Source organism: Lutra lutra, chromosome 3 (genome assembly GCF_902655055.1).
Source record: "Lutra lutra chromosome 3, mLutLut1.2, whole genome shotgun sequence".
Classification (NCBI taxonomy): Eukaryota; Metazoa; Chordata; class Mammalia; order Carnivora; family Mustelidae; genus Lutra; species Lutra lutra.
In genome coordinates, this window is record NC_062280.1 from 26,826,391 (window position 1) to 26,851,396 (window position 25,006).

Consider the following 25,006-nt stretch of genomic DNA (forward strand, 5'->3'; position numbering starts at 1 on the left):
TGAATTAAACTGGATGGCCCATTCCTAGAATACAGGGAGAAGTAGACATACACTACAACAGTTACTTGTACCATTTTGATAGTTTTCTCTTGCTTGTATATTTTCCTTGCATGTGTTCTTTGGTCTCTCGCCAATTATTATTTCTTTTCTGACCTGCTGGATTGTGAGCTTCATTAGAGGAAGAACCTTCCTAGCTCACATCCCACTGAGGACTAGGCCTGACCGACTACTGGCCTGAGGCAGAGGGCTCAGGCAAGTTGAAGGGGGGAAGGGTCTGCTGTCTGGTGAGATGTGCAAGTAAGGCCTGTGTCAGCTGTGCACTGGGAGCTTTCTGATATTCAGTGGAAGACTGTCAGGGGAAATGAGGTCCTAACACACCTCTCTCCCGTGATTCTCTCAGCTTCTCTGAAATGACTCGATGGGGTAAAAAGTCTCTCCAGATTTCCTCAAGCACTAATGGTTTCTGCTTCTAGGACTCCTAGGCAGAAACTTAAAGAGAGTTTGGGAGTTGGTCCTCTTTTTTGACTTGAAGGAATCCATGTGCTGGGAAGCCAGTGAGAGGTCAGAGTCACTGATTCACACACACACACACACACACGCACACACAAACACACACCTGCCCCCTCTGGACCCTCAGAGAGAAATGATTTCTTGCAAGGAAGAAAGTGGAGCCGACAAAGAAAAGAGGGGAATCAAGAAGGAAGGAAAAACTTCCATATGGAAAAGGACACTAATGATAGGGAAAGAAATTTTATTTTCAAGCTTTTAAGAGAATAATACAAACAACAGAGAGTTTTAAAAAACCCTAAAAACTAGTTTAAAAAAGTACTTGACAGTGTCCCTTTAATACCCATGGATGGCGCGGCCATTGTGCATTGACAATGAGAAATTCTGCAGGTGACCACCCCCCATGGCCTTCCTGGCAAGGTCCCAGGAACTGGCAGGTGGGCTCAAGGGCAGTGCTCCTTGCTAGGGTCCCTGCACCCTACCTAGCTACATGGGAGGGACCAGGGAGTTTGTAGCACTGAGGGATGACCGCCCTCCGGGGAGGGTCCCAAGTTACAAGGAATACTTAGATTGGTCTCCACTCCACTCCTTGGGGCATGTCCAGCCAACTTCCTCCCATCTGTTGTAGCAGCTATCCTGGGTGGGAGGTGCTCTGCCCTTGGGGGCCCTGGGTCTCTGCATGCGCCAAAGCAGGAGAAGGCATGATATTGAGCGTGTCCTGGCCATGGGCAGGGTTGGGTAGTTGGGAAAGTCACTCCTGGATTGACAACTTTGAAGGCAGAAGCCACAGCAGGACTGTGCTTGAGATACCCACGGGAAACCTGTACTTTTCTCTAGTTGTGTGTGTGTGTGTTTCTTGTAAACATCTTTGAGCCAAACCACCATAAAATAAAGCAACAAGGGCACAAAAAGACACCCATCTCCAAACCTAAGCCCCCTTTGAGCCCCTCTGAAATTGGGAGAAGCCAAAATTCACCCTCCCTCTGGGGGCTCGCTCCAGCATCTCCCTCCCTGCACATGGCCCCAGAGTCCCTAAAGCCATCTGAGTCAGGAATCCTGCCTACCCAGATGAGCCCAGAGGCCACCAATACTGCCTGTCATCCTTGCCAGCCCACACCCATCCCTCTCCCTCCCCACCACGGCCCCAAACACAGCCCTAGGAGAAACAAAAGCAAACTCAAGGGGGAAACAAGGCAGGCAGGCCACAGTGCCTTTCCTTCGTGCACCCTTTGCATTGTTCCTCCCCAGCCCTCATGCCCACAGGGCATGACCACCAACAACTCCCCAGCTTCGCCCTCCCCAGCCCCCTCTTCGCCCAGGTGCTGTGTGCATGGGCACGTCTGGGATTGTTGTCCTTGTGTTTCCTTTCGTTTCCAGCTGGATCGTACTTCCTTGTTGAGTCTGTCCTGGAGTTCCTTGCTCTTCTGGGAGATTAGGCTCGACTGACTGGCCACCAGCCTCACTCACTCCAGCTCTGACCCTGCCATGCAGGCCCCCCTCAAGGCCCACTGCCCTCTGCCTGCCCTCTGTTCCAGCCCCTGGGGTGCCCCCTGGCCTCCCCACACCTGTTCCCCAGACTGTGGCCCCGGCAGGCCCTGGCCCCTTCCCGGCCCAGCCTTCCCATCTCTGTGCATGGTCACGGCCTCCCTTCCAGGTCTCTCGTCTCACACTGTCGTGACCCTCATGACGAGCTCCCGGCTCCCACCCTGGGGGCTCCGCTGTTCATGAGGTCGTAAGTGACTCAAGATGTGCAGGATGGTATAAGCACAGTGGTGATCGGACAGAGGGCCTGAGGGGTGGCTGGCCACCCGGGCAGGGCCTTCCTCAGGGCCCGGAGTGCCCCCGGCCTCCTCTTCCGAGGAGGGGGCATTGGCCTGGGTGGCTGAGGAGGTCCGGGGATTTGTCCTGCCTCCCGACTTTTGGTCCTCCAGGTCTTTCGTCTTGTCATAGTTCAGCACTTTCCACTGCTGGTTGACAGCCTGCCAGCGTTTAAAAATGCGGTACACAGAGGGTCCCTCGTGCACGATGAGACCTGCGGCACCAGGGAGAGAGGAAAGCAAAGGCTGAGTAAGAGACTGGAAGTCACTGCTGGAAAAAGTGTCTCCCTGTGCGTATCAACCGAGAGATGTTGGAGCAAACTAGATTTGTACCAGTTTGATTTGTTCTTTTCAAGCCTCTCTTTCAGCTCTGAGCCATAGGGCTACCATCTCTGTATTTCTAAGCTCAGTGAGTCCTCAGAAGGAGAAGGTGGAAGGCTGCCATACCTAGTTCATGAAATGGTGGTGTACCTATGTGCAATGCCTTTACCTCCCTCTCCTCCACCCCTCCCACTTCTTGGCTTGACAAAACCCCAAATCATCATCCATTGACAATTTTCCTACCTCTACCATGTAGCCACGGCCCCGGCACTTGGCAGATGTTGAAGGAACCATGTACTCTCAAAGGCACCATGAATGGTACCCACGGGCATTCCCTACCTGCCAATTGATGTCTGGAATTCCACCAGTTAACTCTTTGCTGCTTAACAAATAGCCCAATGGTACTGAACTACATCCCTGGGAAAGACAACTTGGACACAGTTATCCTGGCCAGAAGCAGTGTAGAGCCAGAAAGAAGCCACGGCAGACAACAAGGCAGATGAAGATTGATTATGTGTCCAGTATGTGCCAAGCACTGGGGCTGGTGCAGTCTGCCCTCCGAGAGCTTATAGTCTAGTGGAGAGATGTGCAGCAGACTCATAAACAAACACGTGAGACTATTTCAGGCGCTGACGGATGCTACGAGGAAGATAAAATAGGGTTAAAGAGGCACTGGCTATAGACACTGAGGGTCCTGCTTTATCATCAAGAGGAGAGGGTGGCAGGAAAGGCCTTTTGAGGGGAGGTGGTATTTACGTTGATATGTAAATGATGAGAAGGAAGAAACCATGCAAAAATCTGGAGAGGGGGCATGTTAGTGATAGGAACTGCAAGTGTGAAGGCCAGGAAATGGGAATGGAATGCACATGGGTCAGAAGAAAGGTCAGTGTGGCCAAGGTGCAGTGATGAGTGGGAAGTACAAAGAGAGAGAAGGGGGTGCAGAGGCCAATATGATAAGGCCTTATAGGCCATGGCAAGGGGTTTTTTATTTTATCCTAAGTATAATGGGAAGCCACTGAAGGGTTTTAATGGGGGGCAGGGTGATGTGCTCTGGTTTATCCTTCAGAAAGTTCATCCTGGCTCCTGTGGAACTGGATGAGGGAAACGAACAGGAGCAGGAAGTGACAGTGATTCAAGCAGGAAGGGATGGTGGCCCAGGCTAGGGTTATAGCAGAGGGTTCTGTGAGAAATCGTGTGGTCAGGACATATGTAGAGGTAGAGCTCACAGGCTTGCTGACAGGTAAGGTATGAGTCAAGAGAAAAATCTGGACAACTCAGGAGCTTTTGGTGGTGGTGCCATTTGCTAATATGTGGACGGCAAGAGGGTAGGAGGGATGGATTTATGTGGCAGTGGTCATGACTGTATTAGTTTCCTATTGCTGCTGTAACAAGTGACCATATACTTTGACTTAGAACAACACACATGTATTCTCTTATAGTACTGGAGACAGAAGTCTAAAGTGAAGGTGTTAGAGGACTGGTTCTTTCTGGTGGCTTTGAGAAGAGGATCCATCTCCTTGCTTTTAAGTTTCTAGAAGTTGCCTGCATTCCCTGTCTCTTACATATATGGCTCCACATCTTTGTTCCAATGTCACATCTCCTACTCTTCTGTCAATGTCTCTCTCTGTCTTGCTCTTATAAGAACACTTGGGAGTGCATTCAATCTACCTAAATAATCCAGGATTCTCCCCCTAGTTCACAGTTCTTAAATTAGTCACATCTGCAAGTCCCTTTTGCCATATAAGGTAACATTAACAGTCTGCAGGGATTAGGACCTGCATGTCTTTGGGGGCCATTATTCCGCCTGCCACAGTGATTAGTAGTTATATTTTGGTTATGGTGATTTAAAATGGCTGATAGAAATCTCACTGGAAGGTCCAGGTGGGCAGTTGGACATATGAGTCTGAGTTTAGGGAGAAGGCTGGCCTGGAGGTAGAAGTCATCAGTGTAGAGGTAGACTCTGAAGCCTTAGAAATGGCCCAGATCTTCTGGGGAGAGAAGGTAGACAGGTAAGAGAAGAGGGCCAATGGCAGATTCCTGGGCCTTCTCGTGTGTAGAGGTTTGGTGGAGGTAGAGCCAGCAAAAGAGGCTCTGAAGGAGCAGTAAGTGATATAAACACAAGACCAGCAAGTGTGTAGACCCAGAAATCTAGAGAAGGATACATTTCAAGAAAGAATGTGTGCTAACTCTCAGATTCTGTTGAGCGGCAGCTCAGGTAGAATCAGGAGTGGCCACTGGCTTAGTAGGCACAGGTGGAGGGAGGATGATAGATGTACAAATCAGATAGTTCTCATCCAAGTGCCTCTGTCTCTTCTATAATTTCATCAGCTAAGATGGAAGGGAAATGGGAGGAAGTGTTGAAGATTCATGGAGAGAAGAAAAGTGGGAAATCATTATCTTGGAAAGTGGAAGACTGAATTTACAAAGGAGATATGAAATAATTGTCTAATAGTGTTGAGTGTCCCTTTGAGGTTTGTGGCCACAAATTTGAAAAGAGTTGTGTGGTTTTTCTCCATACCTTCAACTGCTTGCTAGGTGCACCTATGGAGTGAGAAAGCTGAGTTTAATCAGGATAGACTTTTCCCAGGCAAGTGAGACAGGCAAGAGAGGACACAGAATTATGGATGTTTGCAAGGTTGTGGTTGTCACACTGGCCCATGAAGTCTGGGCTGGAGAGGAGGAAAGTGATACACAAAAGGGATAAGGAAAAATGGAAAGTGATAGGGTCAATGCCAAGAGATCTCTTTGAAGTTACAGAATTGCTAGAGTTAATGAACTACGGGAATGGGATTGGGGGGTTGAGGCTCAGAGAGCAGGATGTTTAAATCCAGACTTTGGAAATGGTGTGGTTCTTGGTGATGATGAGGTCTAGGGAATGTCCACTTGGGCAGGGGATGAGGTGGGCTAGAGGAAAAGACCTGTGGAGTAATGAGGTAACCAAAAAGCTGGACAGATTATCTGCATCAACCATCCTCAATGCTATCAGACCAAATGCCCCCCTTTTAAAACAAATATAATTTAATATCCCCTTTCTTATCCTGAAGTGAAATTCATAAGATAAATAAGCTACCATGATTTTTTAAAAATTAAATTAATGTGATGCCCTAAACAGATAATGTAAAAAAACCAAAAACACAGGAGAAGTCATTTATAACTGGACAGTATGGATTTCAACATAAATTCTGGGGCACAACTACATTAGAAAACAAACAAAAAAAATCTCAAAGATTTCCAAAATGTCCCCTAGGGGATGGTACCACCTCTCCTGAGAGCTACTGATCACAGGGATGCTACAGACAGGAATGGTGGGAAGGAATGTATGAACTAGGTGCCCCCAGGAATGTAAGGAATGAGTAGGCAGCCAGCAGTCCATAGCATCAAGAAGGGAAAAGTGTCATCAAATATGGTTACATGCACTTCAAAGGGACTGAAGCTTCTGAAGGATAAAGGCAGAGTAGCAGTTTGGAAGTGATAATGGGGAGGAAGGAGGATGTGGATTTCACCTCCAGGACCCATAGAATAGAGTATATGGGAGAAAAAGCAGCTACCACTTGAGACAGCAAGAAACAGTGTCCTCAGAAGACAGCTGTTTCAATGAAAGAAACACTCACAGAAGTTGCTAGTGATGGACCATGAGGTCCAGAGGAAGGGCTGGGAAGATGGAGCCAGTTAAGGGAAGCACATAAAAGGAAAGGGGTGATGGTCCATATCATGAGGGTAGTCTGGGAGGCTGGGCCATGTGTTGGGGAGTGAGAAGACTGGGCATTCACCCCGTAGCAACTGTCAGTGGAGGGGAGGCTGCTGGCCTGGCCTCTGGGGGGAAGAGCTGACTCACAGCAAATAACAATGAGTCACTCCAGCCTCCTCAATGTCAAGCAGAGATGGGATGGAAACATCTCAAAGCTTCTCCAACCTTGAACACACTGCGATTCTAGGAGACAAGATAGCCACCCACTGCTACTCTTTCCTCTAATGTGACAATAGTTCCTGAAATTGCACTCTGGCATCAAGTTTTCCAGAGTTTGTTAGAGAGACAGTCTCCCTGTGGCCCAATTGTTCCTAATCTCTTGGGTCATGTGCCCCTTTGAGGATCTGATGAAGGCTAAGGACCATCTCCCTGGAACAAAAACCACACAGAAGAATCTAGGAGTTCATAAATCTGAAGACCACCAATGGTCTCCTTGATATGGCCTGTCTGATACGGGACAAGGAGACATCTTCTCTGCCCCGTTTCATCATCCTACCCTACTTACTTCCTTCAACCTTGTGAATACGTGTCCTGTGTTCATTATTTCCACAGGCCTATTTGAGCACCTCAATGTTCTTTTCCCAGACTGTAAACCCCTCGAGGACAGAGGCCAGGAATGGTTGAGGGTTGGGCAGCCAACACAGTAGCAGGAACTTAACAAAGCCTCGGTGACAATGGAGGAGATGGGGGCCTCGGGAAAAGAGAAGCAGGATCTTTTGAAGACCCAAACTAACTTTCCAATAACAGCCACTACACTTGATTCTTAATTAGCTTCTTGATCAGACAATTTTACCCTGATTGAAGAGGGTGGCTTAAATTTTTGGTCTGAATGCCACCTTCTAATTATCTAACTGTCTAGTGTTCAGGAAGTAATTAAACCACTTTAATGGATAGATGGCTGAAGGGGGGAAGGTGCACCTGTTTTTGTAGATAATGCTTGTTTGGCAAAAATGGGAAAAGCACGAACTACCTCATTCGCATCCACTCCTCTTAGCTCTCTCTGCTTCTTGATCTACAAATTACTTATTGATTCCTTGGATGGCAGAATAAAAACAAAACAAAAACGGAGTAAGGTGGGCGGGGCTTATCTGATTGGGACGGATGAAAATAGGCAAGTTGAGATGAGAGAGAAGGAAGATGGGTTGGAAGTGGCAGCGGATGGAGAGAGAGGCTGAAATTAGAATAGGAGGAAAGAAAGCTACTGGTGAAGGGAGGCAGAGAGGCAATAGAAAAAGAGAAACCATATGGGAAACTCAGTGTGTTTTGATTGGTCCTTCTCCGGCATTTTTTGTTTCATTTAACAGTGACTTCATAACCACCTCCAAGGTGCTCAACCCTGGACTGTATTTGTGGGAAATCCGGTTCCAGAAGAATTGCTACCTTCATCTCCCTGACATCTCCCCACCTTTGGGGGCAGCTCTTCCTCCCATCGCTGGAGGCTCCACAACTCTCAGAATACTTTGCTTGTCATCATCTCTCTTCCCACTGGCCTCCAGTGGAAGTGGCCCTTTGGTTAGCCCGTGAGAAGGGAGGCAAGATGGCCACTGTGAGTGGGTGGTCCTGTCTGCTTGGCTCCCCCTGACCCTAACTCACCGCTGACCTAGCACTCTCAGGAAGTCCTCAATCCTTGCTTGGCATTACCATCCCAGTCCTGCCCTGCTGAATATTGGCCAATGGCTCTTGCTGTGCCCGAAGCGGTGAGATACCATTTAATTCTATTTAGATATTTCCTGAGTACCTACTATGTGCTTCTCTAAGCACCTGTGATGGAACAAAAGAACTGGTTCTTATCATGTATGGAGTTAACAAGTGAAGGCTAACTGAGAAGTCTGCAGAGAAGCCTCTTGTCCCCTCAGCAATGCCCAAATCCTCCTTCCTGCCCCTTCTGTCCTGCTGGTATCCTGATTTTGGTGGAAAAAAAGTTACAGACAACTGTACAACAGTGCTTCTCAACTTTAGCATGCATCAGAATCCGCCAAGGAGCTTGTTACAACACGGGGTCCTGGGCTCTACCTCCAGAGAGTCTGAATCAGTTGGTCTTAGATGAGGCTTGAGGACTTGCATTTCTAAGCCACTGCTGCCTGTGTGCTGACCACACTTGAGCAGCCCTGCCTATAACATGGTCCTTACCTGGGCTACTGCCTCATGGAAGGCTCTGAACTTTGGTCAAAGAAAGAGCTATATGTAATTTTTTTTTAAAGATTTTATTTATTTATCTGACAGAGAGATCACAAATAGGCAGAGAGGCAGGCAGAGAGAAAGGAGGAAGCAGGCTCCCCACTGGGCAGAGCCTGATGTGGGGCTCGATCCCAGGACCCTGGGATCATGACCTGAGCTGAAAGCAGAGGCTTTAACCCACTGAGCCACCCAGGCACCCCTATATGTAATTTTTTTAAAAAGATTTTTTATGTATTTATTTGACACAGCAAGAGAGGGAACACAAGCAGGGGGAGTGGGAGAGGGAGAACCAGGCTTCCCGCTGAGCAGGTAGCCTGATGTGGGCCTTGATCCCTGGACCCTGGGATCATGACCTGAGCTGAAGGCAGACACTTAACGACTGAGCCACCCAGGCGCCCGAGCTGTATGTAGTTTTTTAAAAAGTTTTATTTATTTTTTGGGGAGAGAGAGCACAAGGGGAGGGGAGGGCCAAAGGGGGTAAGGGAGAGAGAATCCCAAGCAGACTCCCCACTGAGCATGGAGCCCAGTGCAGGGCCCAATCTCACCATCCTGGGATCATGACCCAAGCTGAAACCAAGAGTCAAGGTGCTCAACCCACTAAGCCAGTCCGGCTCCCCAAGAGCTCTAGGTAATTTTTTAAAAATGCTCTAGTTCCAGATGAGACAGACATGGAAACATGAGACAGCTAAAGAAATAGATATTTCCCTTCTAGACCCAGAAGACTTTGGGTCGCACAGTTCAGAGGCACCTCACACAGTGTACATTCAGGGTTTCTGCCACCTACTAGCCCTAGGGATTTGGGCAAATCACTTCCTCTTCCCAAGCCCCAGGCTCTTCAGTAATGGGACTGATACCTCCTTGCTTATGGGGCTGTTAGGAGATTAAAAAGAGGTAATGAGTCCTGTGTGCTCTTGCTTGGGGCTATGCCCAAGCCATGTGATACTGATTGTTGTGGGGATGGGGGTGGAAATTACAGGCCAGAAAAAGCCCACTGGTATCTTTTCCTCCTCCTTTATTGCCAACCCGGTTCCCAAGCGCAAACACCTGTTCTTCCGACTCCTGACTGCCCTTCCCAATCCTCAGTCTGAGTCATTGTTTATACATGAATAAGATGCTGGAGCTGAGAGCAGCGCTAGGGGCCAGCTGATTCTGCAGATGCGGTGACTAGCCTGCACTCCTGGCTCCTCTCCCACCACGAAGAGCCTTCCACAGTGCCAGGGGAGGGGTGCTCCCCGCCTGCAGAGTCCCCCGCTGTCACACAGCTGCGGGAAAAGACTTCACCCTGAAGCCCCACCACTGCCAAGCTCAACTTCCCGATGCAACCCCTTGAGGGCCCGGCCCTGTCAGAACCTTCACTGAAGAACTTATTAAGCAAGCGTGGAAAAGAAATCAGTCTAACTGGCTAGGGGCTAGGAGGTGCTGTCATGAGATGGCATCTGCTGTTCTCCGTGGTCATGACTTTGTGCTCCTCACAAGTGTAGCTAGGCTAGGCTCCTGGGAGCCCCTCTGAGGAGGTGGCGAGATAGGATTCTCAGGCCTCCTTTGGGCAGGCTCACCTTGACCCACATGCTTTGGGTCTTAGTTTGAGTTACTCTTTCCGCAATAAAGACCCAAAGAAAGATTTCAATGTGGGCGAAGCAAAACCACCTTCCCTTTGTGTTTCTATCCTGTTGATGCCTTGTCTATGTCCAGGGAGGGGCTGTCCCCTTGGAGGTCCCTTCTATTAGAATGCCCTTCCCAGCAGGGTCCTTGCTGGACTGGTTGACCTTGGTAAAGCTGGACAGGATGTCCCTAAGCACATCAGAGCCAGGACCATCCCGATCCCTCTGCCCACTCAAGGCATTGTGGAGACCCTTGAGAAGACCTTAGCAGGAAAATCATAAGAGCGCTGAGACTCCTTGAAATGAATGAGCCCAACTCAGTAGGACTGGGTAGGGAAGAAAAATATTCCTGGGGCCCCAAATATCCCTGCATTGGTATAAGCGAGGGATCCATTCCTGGAAGTGTGTTGTGTGAAGCTATGTCCCAAGAAACTGTGGGTTTTTTTCTGTGGGGGTTATCTAAAAGCTCAGAGCTATCACTATCTGGAAAGATACAGACAGAATTGCATTTCTCAGCCACTCTGGATGATGGTGATGAAGGTCATGGTGATGATGGTGATGGCGATGATAGTCAGTACTTATGGAATGCTTACCATGTTTTGTCACGCTAAAAGGGCTTTGCAAATATAGTCTACATCTCACAGAAATCCCTGTAGGTAGGTGGTATTATCTCCACTCGACAGAAGAGGAAACTGAGCTCAGAGAGGCTTAGGTGTTGTTCAAAGACACACAGCTTGTACATGTAATGGGACATAAACTTAGGTTCATCTTGAAACAGAATTGTGCCATGTGTCTGGACTCCTTCCTCCTCTATGTTCTAGGTCGTGGGCTCCCTGAGAGAGAAGCTGTGGAGATAATTTTTTATAGTCTCTATGTATGAGTATACAATTTCTATTTCAGTTCACAATAAGATGTCTTTTGTGTTATGCATTTACAAAATGTGTTACCATGTTAGAGTGGTTAAGGATATTGGCTTTGAAATCAGATGAAACTAGGTTCTAGTTGTATGACCTTGGTTGATTTACCTCTTAGCCTTAATTATTTTTATCAGGAAAATGGGCATTTTAATAATACCTACATATAAGTTCGTAGGGAGTAAATAAGATAATGCACATAAAACACTTTTAACATTTGGTACATAATGAATAGTAAATTTTAATTATTATTTTATTTTCATATTATGAAATAATATGACTTCATCTTAAAGAAGTTATGTTAAAGTTACAAAAGTAGTTTATTTAAGCAAATGTGCCAGAATTCTATAATTAAAAATAGTTCAAAATCCCAGGATTTTAAAAGACTACCCCTGAGATGTGCCTGGGTGGCTCAGTTGGTTAAGCATCTACCTTCAGCTCAGGTCATGGTCTCATGGTCCTGGGATCAAGCCCCACATCGGTTTCCCTGCTCAGTGGGGAGCCTGCTTCTCCCTCTCCCTCTCCCTCTCCCTCTCCCTCTCCATGTATTTTCTTTCTCTCTCTCTCTCTCTCTCTCTCTCTGTCAAATAAATAAATAAAATGTAAAAAAAAAAAAAAAAGACTACCCTTGGAACTGGGTATTCTTTCTTAGGCTGTCCTAGTGCAGAGCTTCTCTGGAAATTTCTCAAAGACATAGCCTGTGACAGACATGACTGTCTCTCCACCAAAACCCAACTCTTCTCTTCCTTAGTCCAGAGTTACCACAGAGAACGAATGACTTTTCAGCACTTTGTACCTATAGGGAGCAGGGTGACCAAGACTACATGTGAGCACGAGTCAGGCCAAGGTTGAAGAATGGGTATTGAGGGGAAAAGTGTGTGTGTGTGTGTGTGTGTGTGTGTGTGTGCGCGCGCGCGCTTTATCCATCCTTGATTTTAATTTCTATTCACTGGAAATTAAAGATTCAAAAGCCTAAGGGATAGTAGTCACAAAATGGAAGGAGCCTGGGTCCCTGAGTCTCTGTGTGGAGGAGAACTTCCCACTGATCAGGAACTTCTACTGTATTAACCACTGAAATTATATATATATCTGTTGAAGTTACTCTAAAATACATGTGCTAGGGTAGAGGTCACAGAGAAAAGCAGCTTTGGGTTCAATGGCATGTTTCATGTCATCCCTGAACTGTATTACCAGATTAGGTTTTTTTCCTAGCCATAGACCCACTGTCAACAGACAGACATGCCACTCCTGAAGCTGTTCCCACGACTGTACTATAGGCACTGAAGACAATTCCCAAGAGGTGTCCCTACACTATTTTGAGCCCCATTGGCACACTGGAGTAAATGAATTGCCTCCCAAAGGGTCTCCTTTGAGGGGGACAGGGCTCATTTGGTGTGTCTGCTTCTAAATCAGTCATTTGCATTTACCGAGCGGTTAGCAGCTCAGCAGGGAAGAGAGGGGGCCTTGCATAGGAAGCCCTGGTCGGGGAAGGCAGGGGGTGGGTGGAATATGAGTTAACAGTTAATCTGGAGAGTTGGAAAAGCCATATGCATTTAATGGAACCCAGACTGAACATCATCTTGCCCATTTACGTGGCTGAGGCTTATCAGTTGTTTGGTCTGGCCAAACATGATTGGGAATCCCCCCACCACCATGGTGGTCGACCTCTGTGAATTATGACATCTTTTTTATCATGGAAGTGATTTCAAAATCCTCAAATGTCAGACCTAGAAGTACCCTGCAAGTTATCAGGTTCAACCGTCTCATTTTATAGATGACTTAACTGAACTATAATAGGAAGAAGCAACTTGCCCAAGGTCACAGAAGTCATGGAGAATCTAGTCTTCAGACCTAGATTTTCTACTTTCAAGTCTCTTCGGGGGTACTAGGCTGTCTTCTCTATATTTTCAGTTTATTAATCAGGGAATTAAAAGTTTTGACAGATGGGGTCATTTCTAACCCAAGGGAAGGAAGAAAAGAAGGAATATTTCTACCAGGTGTTTTTTAGTTAATGTGAATTAAAATTAAGTTTGGGGGTGCCTGGGTGGCTCAGTGGGTTAAGCCTCTGCCTTTGGTCAGGTCACGATCTCAGGCTCCTGGGATGGAGCCCCTCATCAGGCTCTCTGCTCAGCAGGGAGCCTGCTTCCCCTTCTCTCTCTGCCTGCCTCTCTACCTATTTGTGATCTCTCTCCCTGTCAAATAAATAAATAAAATCTTTAAAAAAAATTAAGTTTGAAAAATCATGTTTTTGTGGTCCTGCCACCCTTACCCTTTGCCCATTTACTATAAATTAGAATTTGAATTCCTTTATCTCAGAGGGCAGACACCAAGTATCTCTAAATTATAGGAAAGAACTTCAATGAACAGCAGACAGAAGAAGCTTTAACAAAAGATTTTCTATAATTTTGCAAATTACCATATTCCGCTGTTTTAAAGATTTGGAACAATCTCAGAAATGCTCTCCTTCTTCTCCCTGACCACATCCCACTCACAAGTGAAAAAATAAACATGATAAGGATGAGGTCCTCATTTTTGCAGATTTGACTTTTTGGTGGCCAATCTCTTGAGTCTGTGGAGTGAAAAAAAAAAATGTTTTTGGTGCCAAAGACCTTAATTAATTTGCTCTTGTTAAATCCTAATAACTTGACCCACTGGAGCAGAGACTGTCCCATTTGTTTGCTGGGAGGCTCTGTCAGCTTTTCTGCTGGGGCAGACAGCGTCGTTAGAGGTAACGGAAGAGGAGCCAGGTGGCAGGAGGACATTCTATGTAATCAGATCTTCTCACTGAAGGGACATGGGTGAGGGAACTAAAAGCCTTCAAGAAGAGGAACTGCTCCATATAACAGCAGACTCTCAATTATGTGAGGGCAGGGGGTCAGGCTCTCTAGGCTGTGACTAGTTTCTGGTTTTAACAGTTTCCACAAACCTTTAATGAGTGCCTACACCAAGGGGAATCTATCCAGATCAAGTGCCCCCCAGCCTGGTCACTGATATTTATGATGCCTGCTCCTTCCCATACGCCATTGTATTCAGTCCTCTCAGCAATGCTCTGAAGATGGTATTATTAGCCTATTTCACAGATGAGAGAAGGGAACCAGAGAGTGGTTACACAAATCACTCAAGGTCCCAAGGTTAGTAAGAAACTGAGCAACATGGGGTCCAGACCCTTATGTAGCACACTCCTGCTGCTCCAGAGACCCACCACCCTGGTTTTGTGACTCATTCCCTCCCTTTTTTCTCATTCTCAGCATCCATCTCTTAAGTGTATAATGTTCTCCAGGTCTCCATCCTTATCCACCTACTCTCTGAATGTTCCTTCTAAGTTGTCTTGTCAAAACCCACAGCTTTGCCCACCCTCATTGTTGACCCCTAAACCTGTGTTTCATTATCTAACTTCCTACAGTTTTATTATCCAACTGCCTACAGAAACCTTTCCTTACTTTCCTCCCTCCTCTTGCCATTAGTCACCGATCCTCTTCAGAACTGGTCCAGTGCCCTCAAATCTTCCTCTATCAACAGGAAGCCGTAAAATGCCCTTTCCTTCTTTCTACCCCCACAGAGACTCCTTCCTGGCAATGCCTTCCCCTCTTTGCAGCCCATAATGTACTCCCTGTCTCTTGCTTCTCTTCTACTGCAAACTCTTTGGTTAGGAACTGCCTCTTACCTCACTGCCTGGATTTTAGGCTTGTGATGGACTTTTCATTTGATGCTTTTGCCAAAGACTTACCTTTGGTTCCCCTTTGCTTCTCCCATCGCCAACCCCATTCTCGTGCTCAGCTGTGGTATCCCCATTCAAGCCAGACCCTGGGGTTCCTACTTGCTTCACAGAAGTTCACACAGTCTTACCTCATCCACAACCTAAGTGCTTCTCAAGGTCATGCCATACACTTCTTCCCACTGCGCTCTTTTGCATTTCTTTCCCTTTTGCTCAGACTATTACAAGCATTTTCCCACTGGCCCCTCCCTACCTCTAGTCTTTCCAGCTCTGCTCCATCCTCCCCACCATTGCCTGCGTTCTCTCTTTAAAGCACACATATATCTGACCACACTTCTTCCCAGTGTAAAATCTTATCATTGCCTCCCTATCACCAACAGGGTGAAGTCTGAGCTGCTTAGCCCATGATTCATGACACTGTGGGATTTGGCTTCTGCTAACCTCCACATGCCTATGGCCCATTACATACTTTCCCACTCTGGCTCTTGACGCTGAGCCACACACACCTGCTCGGAGTCTCCCAAGGGTCCCTGGTTCTCTCAAGTCTCTGTGACTCTATACATGCTAGTCTCTCTGCTTAGAATGTTCTTTTCCTCTCTTCTGGACAAACTTTGCCCTATCTTTTGAAAAATAGCTGAAGGATAGAGTTCCTTCCTTCAAAAAGCCTTGCTGGACCACTCCAAAAGGGAGTTAATTTTTCTCTGTTCTGTTCCATATTTCTCTGTATGTTATAGTGGCTGTACTTTATTTGTACTTTATTTGTAGACTGGGAGCTCCTTGAGGGTAAAGACTGTGTCTCATTCATTACTTTATTAAAGTTCCCTAGTTTCCGGAAAAAAACATTTGGCCAGGAAATGCTACTGAGTTAATGAACATGACCATCCTGAGGACCTTCTGACTCATAAATGATAAATGATAAATGATTAACTTGTCTGCCTTCCCAGTGAAATGTAAGATCCTTGAGAGCAAGTGACTATCTTATTGGGAGTGCCCTTTCAATAAATATTTTTTAGTCATGAATGGGTTCCCTAAGTTCATGTTAACCAAGAGATGTAGCTTCCCCTGCCCTAAGTTCCTTCCACCAGAGTGTCTCACCAGGAGACAAACCACCCATATTTCACCTCAATTTCTGTTTTTTTTTTTTTAAGAATTTATTTATTTGTTGGAGAGAGAAAGAGAGAGGGAGAAGCAGACTCCCCGCTGAGCAGGGAGCCTGACGTGGGCTCCATCCCAGGACCCTGATCATGACCTGAGCCGAAGGCAGTTGCTTAACTGATTGACACACCCAGGTGCTCCTCACCTCAATTTCTTAATCCTCTCACTCAGTTGGTGTCAGAATAGCACTGATCAAAAGGGAAGTGCAACAATGACTAAACTCCAAGACCCTGAATAAAGGACAGGAGCAGCTAGGGCTCACTAAACTTCTTATTGCTCAGCCATTACCCTATGAGTCAAGGTATTACTGGAACAATTTCCCTTCAACCTGCCTCCTCATCCAAGCTCTGCATTTACAATTTCACAGAGCAGTCAGAGATAAAATATGCAGTAGAAAGGGCCCTGGAATTGGAGTCCAAGATTTTTGGTCTAATTCTCAGCTCTGTCATTTGTTTAGCTATGTGACCTGGAGCACAATTACTTTAAGCCTTTCCTCACCTGTTAAATATGGATCATAATACTTACCCTGCTCATCTTTGAGGGAGATTGTGCACTTTCTCAGTTCTTCTCTGCCCTTGCAGGGGTTTGGTGGTTTGTTCTGTCCACAGTAACTTAGTTTTAGTCTTCACAGTGACATGGATTGATCTAGAAGTTAGGACTTTACTCAAGAGACATTTAATTTGTAGGGCCAGCTTGTCTCCCAGATGGACAACCTTCTGATATAACCAAGTCTAGAGGCCTTGTCACAACCCTGGACCCAAGCTGCATCCAGCAGAGAACCCAGACCTTCCTGACATCCATCCTAGGCAAAATTCTTTGGTGAGAACCAAAGGCCCTTCCCTGGAGGTCAGCCAGGTGGACATAGCCATGGATGGAACCAATGTGGTTTCGTGGGCAGCAAGGTGACCATGTCCCATGCTCTGCATTCTCTTGGTGTCATGGCAGAGAATATCTGCTCAGCGGGTGTTGGCACCAATGGAGTGTCTCTTTATGTCCTTTCCACTCTTATGAGTCTTCCCTTAGAAGACTGCTCTGATCAAAGCTTAGTCTATTTTTAAGGATTACTTAAAGCTATAGGTTTCATGTTTACTCAGATTCTTTACTGTCTGAGGCCATTTAGCAGTCTTAGGGAATAGACAAACTGTTCTTGGTGTCTGAAAAACAGAGAAAGTCCAAAGACTCATTTTAACAGATGGTCGTATTCCTTTCTTACTCAGCCTTTGGAGCTAGCACTCATTTTCCTAGGACTAAACTCATTTTCCTTCTTTGGATGGTAAATTTCTATCCAAGTACTGCATTGCTCCATCCATCCAAGCACCGTGGGTCTATGGGTGTGGACTTTTTCATTCAACTTTTTTTTCAACCAACATTTCTTGAGAATACTCACCTCTCCCATTATCAATTCCATCTACTTTCTGGTAAGGAATCATCTCTTCCTCTGTCCACTTTGTCACATCATCTTCTTCTACTTTCTTAGGAGCTCTGGATGGGAAATGTCCCTTTTCCCATAGGAATAAGCTAATTGACTGAGTTTTAGAACTGATGACCCCCTTTATAGTAATAGAGGTGCTGCTCTGTGTCTCTCTTGTCCATGTTGTTCATTTTTGTGCACTAAGAAGACCACATTGTGCTTCCTTCTGGCTTACCTACCCAGTCTCCTTCCACATTCCAGCTCCTCTGTCTTGCATTGGTTCAGTGAAACAGGTTTGTGTGTCAAGAAGTCAAGATTCATGGTTAGAGGCAGGAGGTGGTAGGATAGAGATGACGGCATACTTGCTCCTTCTCTCAAAACAAACTAGACCCTGAGTTGCCATTCTGGCTTGTTTCCCTGGAATTCTGAGGAAGGTGGAGTGTCAGCTGTGTTACAAAATTCCCTAGGGTGGAGGTAACCCTGATTGGTGGCTGCTTTACTATGAATGCCTGGTAGGAGGCTGTAGTTTGGGTGTCCCTGAGTACAGGGACACTGGTAACTGCATATGACTTTTGTGGGGAAATTATGTCAAGGTGGTATTGTGGCTCTCATCTCCTTCTTCCTGAGCTATCATCTGAGCGCTGAGAGATGAGCTCTGGACTAGGATATGGAGTGCAGCAAGGACTCACCTGCAGAAGTATGCTGAAACTGCCTTGTAGAGACTGTGGCTCCTGTCCTAAATTCCCCTAAGTGGATCTAGTGCCAAGTGTACTCTCCTGTAGGTCTGTGAGTCTAAGTGTCTAGTTGAGCCTAAAAATAAATACACGGCTGGTGGACATTCCAGGCTCCACCTGACTATCCCTACCAGGGAGACCCTAAGAGGCTGATACTTTATAACCACTTATGTAGCACTGAGTGTTTTCCCCCAACTGGCCAGAACACTACAGAAGAGAGGTAAGTAACTGATACCTAAACTTTACCCTTGAAACCACCAACATCACTACTGATTATCATCACCAATATCAAAATCATCATCAATGCAACCATCACAAGAATCTGTTTGTGCATTTCAACCACTGTCCACCATTTTCGCTCTCTTCTTTAGATCATATATTACTCTCTTTTTTATTTTGTCTCCTAGAATTTTCTCCCTCTCCTAGAAAAACACTGAAATGAGAGTCCTGCTCTGCTGCCTGAGTCAGCCTAAGACAAATCCTTCAGTATCAGTTTCCCCATCTAGAATAATGGGAAGAAAATTATTCCCCCTGGGGAAATGGTCTAACAACTGAATTAGCTCCACTTATAATCAACAAAATGATAGCACAGTCTAAACTCTTTAAAGGTGAGCTAGTCTAAATGTAAATATATCTGACCACTTTGGGATGGCACTCAAAGCACTTATGATCCCTATGCAGCCCCCTCTTGTCCAATGGCTATCTCCAGGCAGTCACTGGCTTGTCAGAGCAGAAAGGACAGATCATGGTGTGGCTTTGCATCCTGGGAAATTATGTTTTCCTAAAAGCTTGGAAGAAATGAAACTCCCAATATTTAGCTCACTGTCCTTCTTCCAGAAATTGGGTGATTGAGTGCCATATATATATGAAGAGAAAGAAGAGAAAGAATTTGAGAGATAGAAATGGGTTGGAGGGAGGGAGACAAACCATAAGAGACTCTTAATCTCACAAAACAAACTGAGGGTTGGTGGGGGGAGGGGGGGTGGGGAGGGGGGGTGGGGTTATGGACATTGGAGAGGGTATGTGCTATGGTGAGTGCTGTGAAGTGTGTAAACCTGGCGATTCACAGACTTATACCCCTGGGACTAATAATACATTATATGATTATTAAAAAAAATAAAACAATTATTTTAAAAAATGGAAAAGAAATGGGTTGGAGGAAGGCAGATGGAGAGAAGCCAAGAGGACGAGATGGTTCTGTGGAGCCCTACTCAGAGGGAGATACTATGAGCAGGAGAGACCAGGGTGCCAGGAAGGCCCAAGCAGGGGTGCTAGGTGGCCCACAGACCCACATGGAGCAGGCCGGTTTGTGAAGGCTCTTCCTGTAAGTGGGCTCAAGTGCACTCAAAGTTGCAGGTAGCATCTGCATATGTTTATGCAGATGTTTATGTATATGTTTATGCATAAGGTACACTGAAGACTCCTGCTGTCTGATGCAAGAAGATAACGGAAAGAGCACTGGACTGACAATCAGGAGACCTTGCTTCTATTCCCAGCTGAGCAATCCTGAGCAGATCACTTCCTTTCTCTGAGCCCCAGTTCTCTCAACTTCAAAACAGGAGTTGTACAGGTTGATCCCATGATCTCTTCTACATTCACTCATCTCAGTCTTCAAATCTATGAAGCCCTGCATGGCAGGCATTAGCATGGCATTTATGCTCCTCTTTCCCTCCCATGTTCCCTTCAGGGGAAGAGGAATATGCTTCCCTCACCCACCCCCACACTGATGTTGGGCTCTTTGATGACTTGCTTTGGCCCATGGGCTGTGGAGGGGACAGTAAACCAGTATTGAGCAGAAGCTTCGAGAGGCCCTGCAAGTTTCCACCAGTCCTCTTGTGCTCTTGTATCTAGCTAGAAGGGTATACCCCAGCAGTCCCTGCCCCTTTAGCCTGGGCCCCAGCACAAGGAGCCACTCAGAGCGGGTTGGAACCCAATACTTAGTCAGAAGCCAAGCCGACCAAGGCCAGCTGAGCCACAGCCATCATGCAGGCCTAGCCACGGGAAATAAATGCCCATTGTCATGAGGCACTGCAGTGCTGGAGTTGCCTATTACTGCAGCCAAAGCTGACTGATACACACACGACAGGAAAGCAAGTCTCGTCGAAGCACACATCAGGACCAGTCAAAAGCCTGCCTGAAGGAGAATGAAGGGCAGCTGGAGAGGCTCCTCCAGGCCCTCCACTGCTGCCCTCCTTCATGTCAGAGCCGTACACTTCCATATGGAGACACACCTGGTTTCTGGCAGCCACCACCCATGCCTCAGTGGGGTAGGAAGGGATTTTGGTGGAGGGGGAACTAAATTAGAAATGCTCAAAGTCAAATTCCTCCCCATTCACAGTCCTCTCTTCCACAGTCCTCCAAACCTGGGCCGTCTATCCAGGTGCCATAAAAGGATGCTTTTAAAAAGGCTGTTGAACTCAGTGTGGATATATTGGTTTAGCTAGCAGAGAGAGGGAGCGAGATGCTAAGACAAGTATCCAAGTGCCAGCATCACTGGTCTCTGGCTGCTATAATCAGCATGTGAGTCTCCAGGCCTCTCTGACTCTGATATTAAAGAACCCCAAAGAAACTCACATAGCATCCTCCCAGCCAAATTCTAGCTAATAGATGTTTTCCTGCCAAACAGAGCAATGTAGCATATTTGATACAATATACAAACCAAAGCCCAGAAAACACAACTGTGGAACTTCAATGCTATCAGCACCATGGCCTAGGGGACAACCTGAGACTTCCAGGTTAGGCTGAATGACCAGTGCTTCATGTCCCTGAGAGAAAACCAGGACCTCAGTCACTTGAATGACAGCTCTAGAGTTGAAAAGCAAAAGCATCTGTGTGGAAGAACAAAAAGACCCAGGCCTCCACCAATCAACCTAACTTAGTAGAAGAGGAAGGAACACAGATTTGGGACTGGTGTAAGGGAACAGGCAGGAATTAAAGTGGAGGGTTTCCAACTTTTTTTCTCAAACACCGAAGAGTTATTTAGAACAGAAACGTATGTAAGTGGATAAAAGTGCCAAAACTCAAGGTAAAGCAAGGGTGAAGATTCGGAGCCTGTCTGCACTGCATTCCATTGCCCACTCCCAAACTGGCTCCTGAAGCTGTGTGTGGAACATCGGGACTATATACAGTTTGAAAACCACCAGACTAGAGACATCTGGGGCATTATAATCGGCTCATGGAAAGCTGAAGAAAAGGGGGGAGGGGCAGGTATCATGATGGCTGTTTCTGGGCATTTTGCTGGGACGTGAATGGATTAAATGTATAGTCATCCCTTGTCATGGCTTGGCAGCCATGGAGAACACAACAGAGAGGAGAGCTTCCACATTCTATTTGAGGCAGACAGACTGACCAACTGACCTTTCTTGTCTCCTTAGAGGCAATCCTCCTTATCCTTATCTTCAACTGGGCAAGAACAGATTTGCTTCAGAAAGATTTAGATCTTCTTCTTTGGCTTGCCTCCTCCCCCACCCCACTGACACCTCAAATCTAAAGTGTTGGCTCCTACCGAGCTTACAGCTCTCAAGCCTTGTGCTTCGACATTTCAGAGGGAGGGGTCCTGAGAGATTTGTCTAGCTCACCAGCATATGGCTCCCCACTTCCCATAGAGACAAACCCCCCAGACCCACCTATGCACACCACATCCATGAATCCATACATCCCATAGCAGATCTGGAAGAGGAGGTCTTGGCGTTGCCATTTTGCTGAGGGACTGAAGGTTGACCAGATAAGCCAAGAGATACTGGCGATGAGGAAGAGGGAACCCAAGATGGCAGCTGCAATCTGAACCTTCTCAATGACCGTCAGAGAGATGGCCTGCCACTGCAAAGAAGACAAAGACAGGTTAGCTGTTGCTTGGATGCCCCTATCCCATTTCCACCCCATTCCCATCCCTCTTCCTTCTGCTGTCACAACCTCTTACCTCAGGTTTTGGATTTAATACAAGGCTTTTTAACTAGGAACACAATGGTTATTGTTCCAACATTCTGAGTTTTATGTTCCCCTTTCATTATAGAGGAAACTGGTATCACACCAAACGGGCAGAAGTTATTGTAGGGAGGAGGTTCTGGGCAGTCGTGGCTGGGAAGGAAGGCCTTTATGATTGATTATGATGCAGACAAAGTGAAAGTATAGGCCAGTGAGGGTGGTATTCTGGGGCCCAGAATATTCTTTTCAGAGCAAAACTGTTTATTTTCACACTAATAGGGCCCAGGCCTTTTTTTTTTTTTTTTTAACTTATTTTCTACAACAACACCTGGCATGTCATTTAATATAAATGCTAGCGATTACCAATTCAACAGACAAGGAGAGGACACAGGATGTGGGGGAGAGAGAAGAAAAACAATATACTTTACTATCTGTGAACGCTGAGATTTCATTTTTTAACAGAAAAAGCATTATGCTAACAGCAGTATTGATGGACAGATTGAAGGCTGGGGTGTGGGTGGGTTTTAACTCTGAAATTCTATGATTCTATGGCTGGCCTCAGTAGCACAGGCCTAAATGTGGCTGGAGTTGGATTTTAGTTTGGGATTTATTCATGCTCTCACTCAACAAATATGTACTCTGCTAGGTGCTGGAGATAAAGCAGTAAGCAAAAACATATAAGATTTCTGTCCTCATAGAATTTATAGTCTAGGGAACACAGATGACCAAATAATGTATTTACAGCTATAGTTCATCAGGCATAAGTGATGGAGGTACATAGAACTATGAGAGCCTTTGATAGGCAGATTCGACTTGTCAGAAGAAGCAATGCTTGAGTTGAGGAGGAGTTCAGGCAAAGAGAGGAGGGAAGAGTGCTCTAGGCAGAGGAGAAAGCATGTGCAAAGGTCCAGCGGTGGAAAAAAATATATATAGTGAGTATGGAAACCTGGAAGAAGACCAGAAAGGGTGGAGCAGAGAGAGCAAAAGGGAGTGTGGGGTAAGACAGCTGGAAAAATAAGAAGAGGAGACCATGTAGAATCTTGAAGAATATGCACAGAATTTTGGCTGTGTCCTATGAGTAAATAGGATGCTACAGAACGGTTTTAAGCAGGGAAGTAACAGGATTCCATTTGGGAAGCTGGAGTGCAGTACCATCTTGTGATTGTCGGGATTTGTGTAAAGCCCAGAGAATACCCCCAGCAGGCATTTCAGCCTGAACTCCCCAGAAAAACCAGACAACATTCCATCTCCCAACAGCAAGTCCTTCTTCCACACTAAATGGCATGGATGCAAGCACTCATTCTGTCTCCAGGATAACTGACCAGCAGCTCCTAAGGAATGGTAACCATTGGAATACATTTCACTTGCTGTTCTAGATGTAGGACATCAGCCTTTACCTTTAATTGTACGGATAGCATCCTACTCCAGGTAATCAGGCCTTTCAATTTTCCACTGCTTCCTCCAGCCTGGGTCTACACAGAGCAAGGGAATTTTCCAGAAGGTGGTCTGAACCTACAGACTCCTCTCAAATACTAGACCACAAATGCTTCCTCTAGAGCCTGCCTCTCTGTCTAGGAAGAGGGTTCCTGATGGAGCTTTTTGGTTTGACCACTGAGTCATCAATAACCTTCACTTTCTCCTGCTCCAGACTTCAAACCCCCCAAATATAGAGGCACAGAAAGTGCCTTAGTCCCTAAAGCCACCCTAATGCCTGGTCCCCCAATGAACTGTAGAACCTCAGTCGCTGACTATGGTCTGAAGCATGATGAGAAGGGAACAGGGTGGGGTGCTGTAGACAGGCTCGCCTCCTGTGTGTCCCATGGGAACCTCTAGGAAACGAGTGGGGAACAGAGCTGCAAAGAGGGAGAGAGAACAAGACAGCTCTGAGACCTCCAAGGGAGGCTGGGAAGGGGAGAAGAGCTCCAGAGACTCTGCTACCCCCAACACTGGGGCTTCATTCCTAACAAGGTTCTGATCCCAGTATCATGATCCCAGTATTCCTAAGGAGGTTCCGATCCCAGTATCCCCCCTGGACTGCAGCACCAGGACCGGCTGTTTCCTTTGACCCCAGGAAGGGGCACTGAGCAAGGGAGGGGTCAGGACCCCGTTCTGGCTGAGCTCTATTGCAGCTTACAAAGTGTCACCTAGGAGAAGTCAGTAAGTCATAAGGACTGTTAGTTTGCCCTTTCATAAAAACAGAAATAACTGGCCCTTCTCACTCCCTAGAGTACTGTGAGGTTGAATGAAAGAATTCCTTGAAGGGGACGAGCAACTGTCATTTCCACTCTTCAGTATGTTTGAGCGAAAATACAGTGACGCATGTCCAGATGGGGTATTCCTTTTTTTTTTTTTTCAGGTGGGGCATTCCCAAATGCACTCAGCCAAGCCATGCCTATGCACCGAAGGTCAGAGGAGTGAGACTCTCTGTGCAAGCCCAACCCGCCAAGGTAACTGTGAGCAAATTGTCCCTCCACTGTGTCATCTGTGAGTTGGGAAGAACAGTGCCCACAGCCCTAGGTTGTTTTCGGTATTAAATGAGATAATATATGTGAAGACTTAGAGTGACTCGCCCCCAGGGAGCACTAACTAAATGTTTGTTTATATAACTATAGTTCATTTGTAGCAGAGAGAGGGTGAGGAGCAGCCAGAAAGCCCCGAGGCCAACCCGAGATTCCTTTCTCCATGGCTTTTCTGCTAGAAACTGAAACTTGAGGATTGTCACTGAAATAATGTGGCATGGCGAGCGCTATTTCTCACAACTTTGGATGGGGCTTGGCCCCCGTGTTGGAGGACCTGAGACGTGGGTGAAGTGCCCCCACTCTGACAGCAGAAGCTTGTCACCCTGGTGCCCTCTCCCTGCACCCCCCTACTCCGGCCATGGAGCCTCTTGCTTGCAGGAGGGGCCCCCTGTTGCGTCCCTGACGGTAGGTGCTTCCGCTGACTGTAGGAGCTCGATCTGCTCCACAGTAGCCATCCTACTC

General features: G+C 46.6%; 1 protein-coding gene across 1 annotated transcript in view; it reads right to left on the reverse strand.

Moving 5' to 3' along the window:
* Nucleotides 1-761: 761 nt before the first annotated feature.
* Nucleotides 762-25,006, reverse strand: part of MARCHF4 (membrane associated ring-CH-type finger 4) — a 107,611-nt gene continuing 83,366 nt past the window's right edge. The window contains exons 3-4 of the mRNA XM_047720078.1: nt 21,728-21,920; nt 762-2,539 (exon numbers count right to left, since the gene is read on the reverse strand). Of these exons, the coding sequence (XP_047576034.1) occupies nt 2,172-2,539; nt 21,728-21,920 (561 nt within the window). The 3' untranslated portion in view covers nt 762-2,171. The remainder of the gene's footprint in view (nt 2,540-21,727; nt 21,921-25,006) is intronic.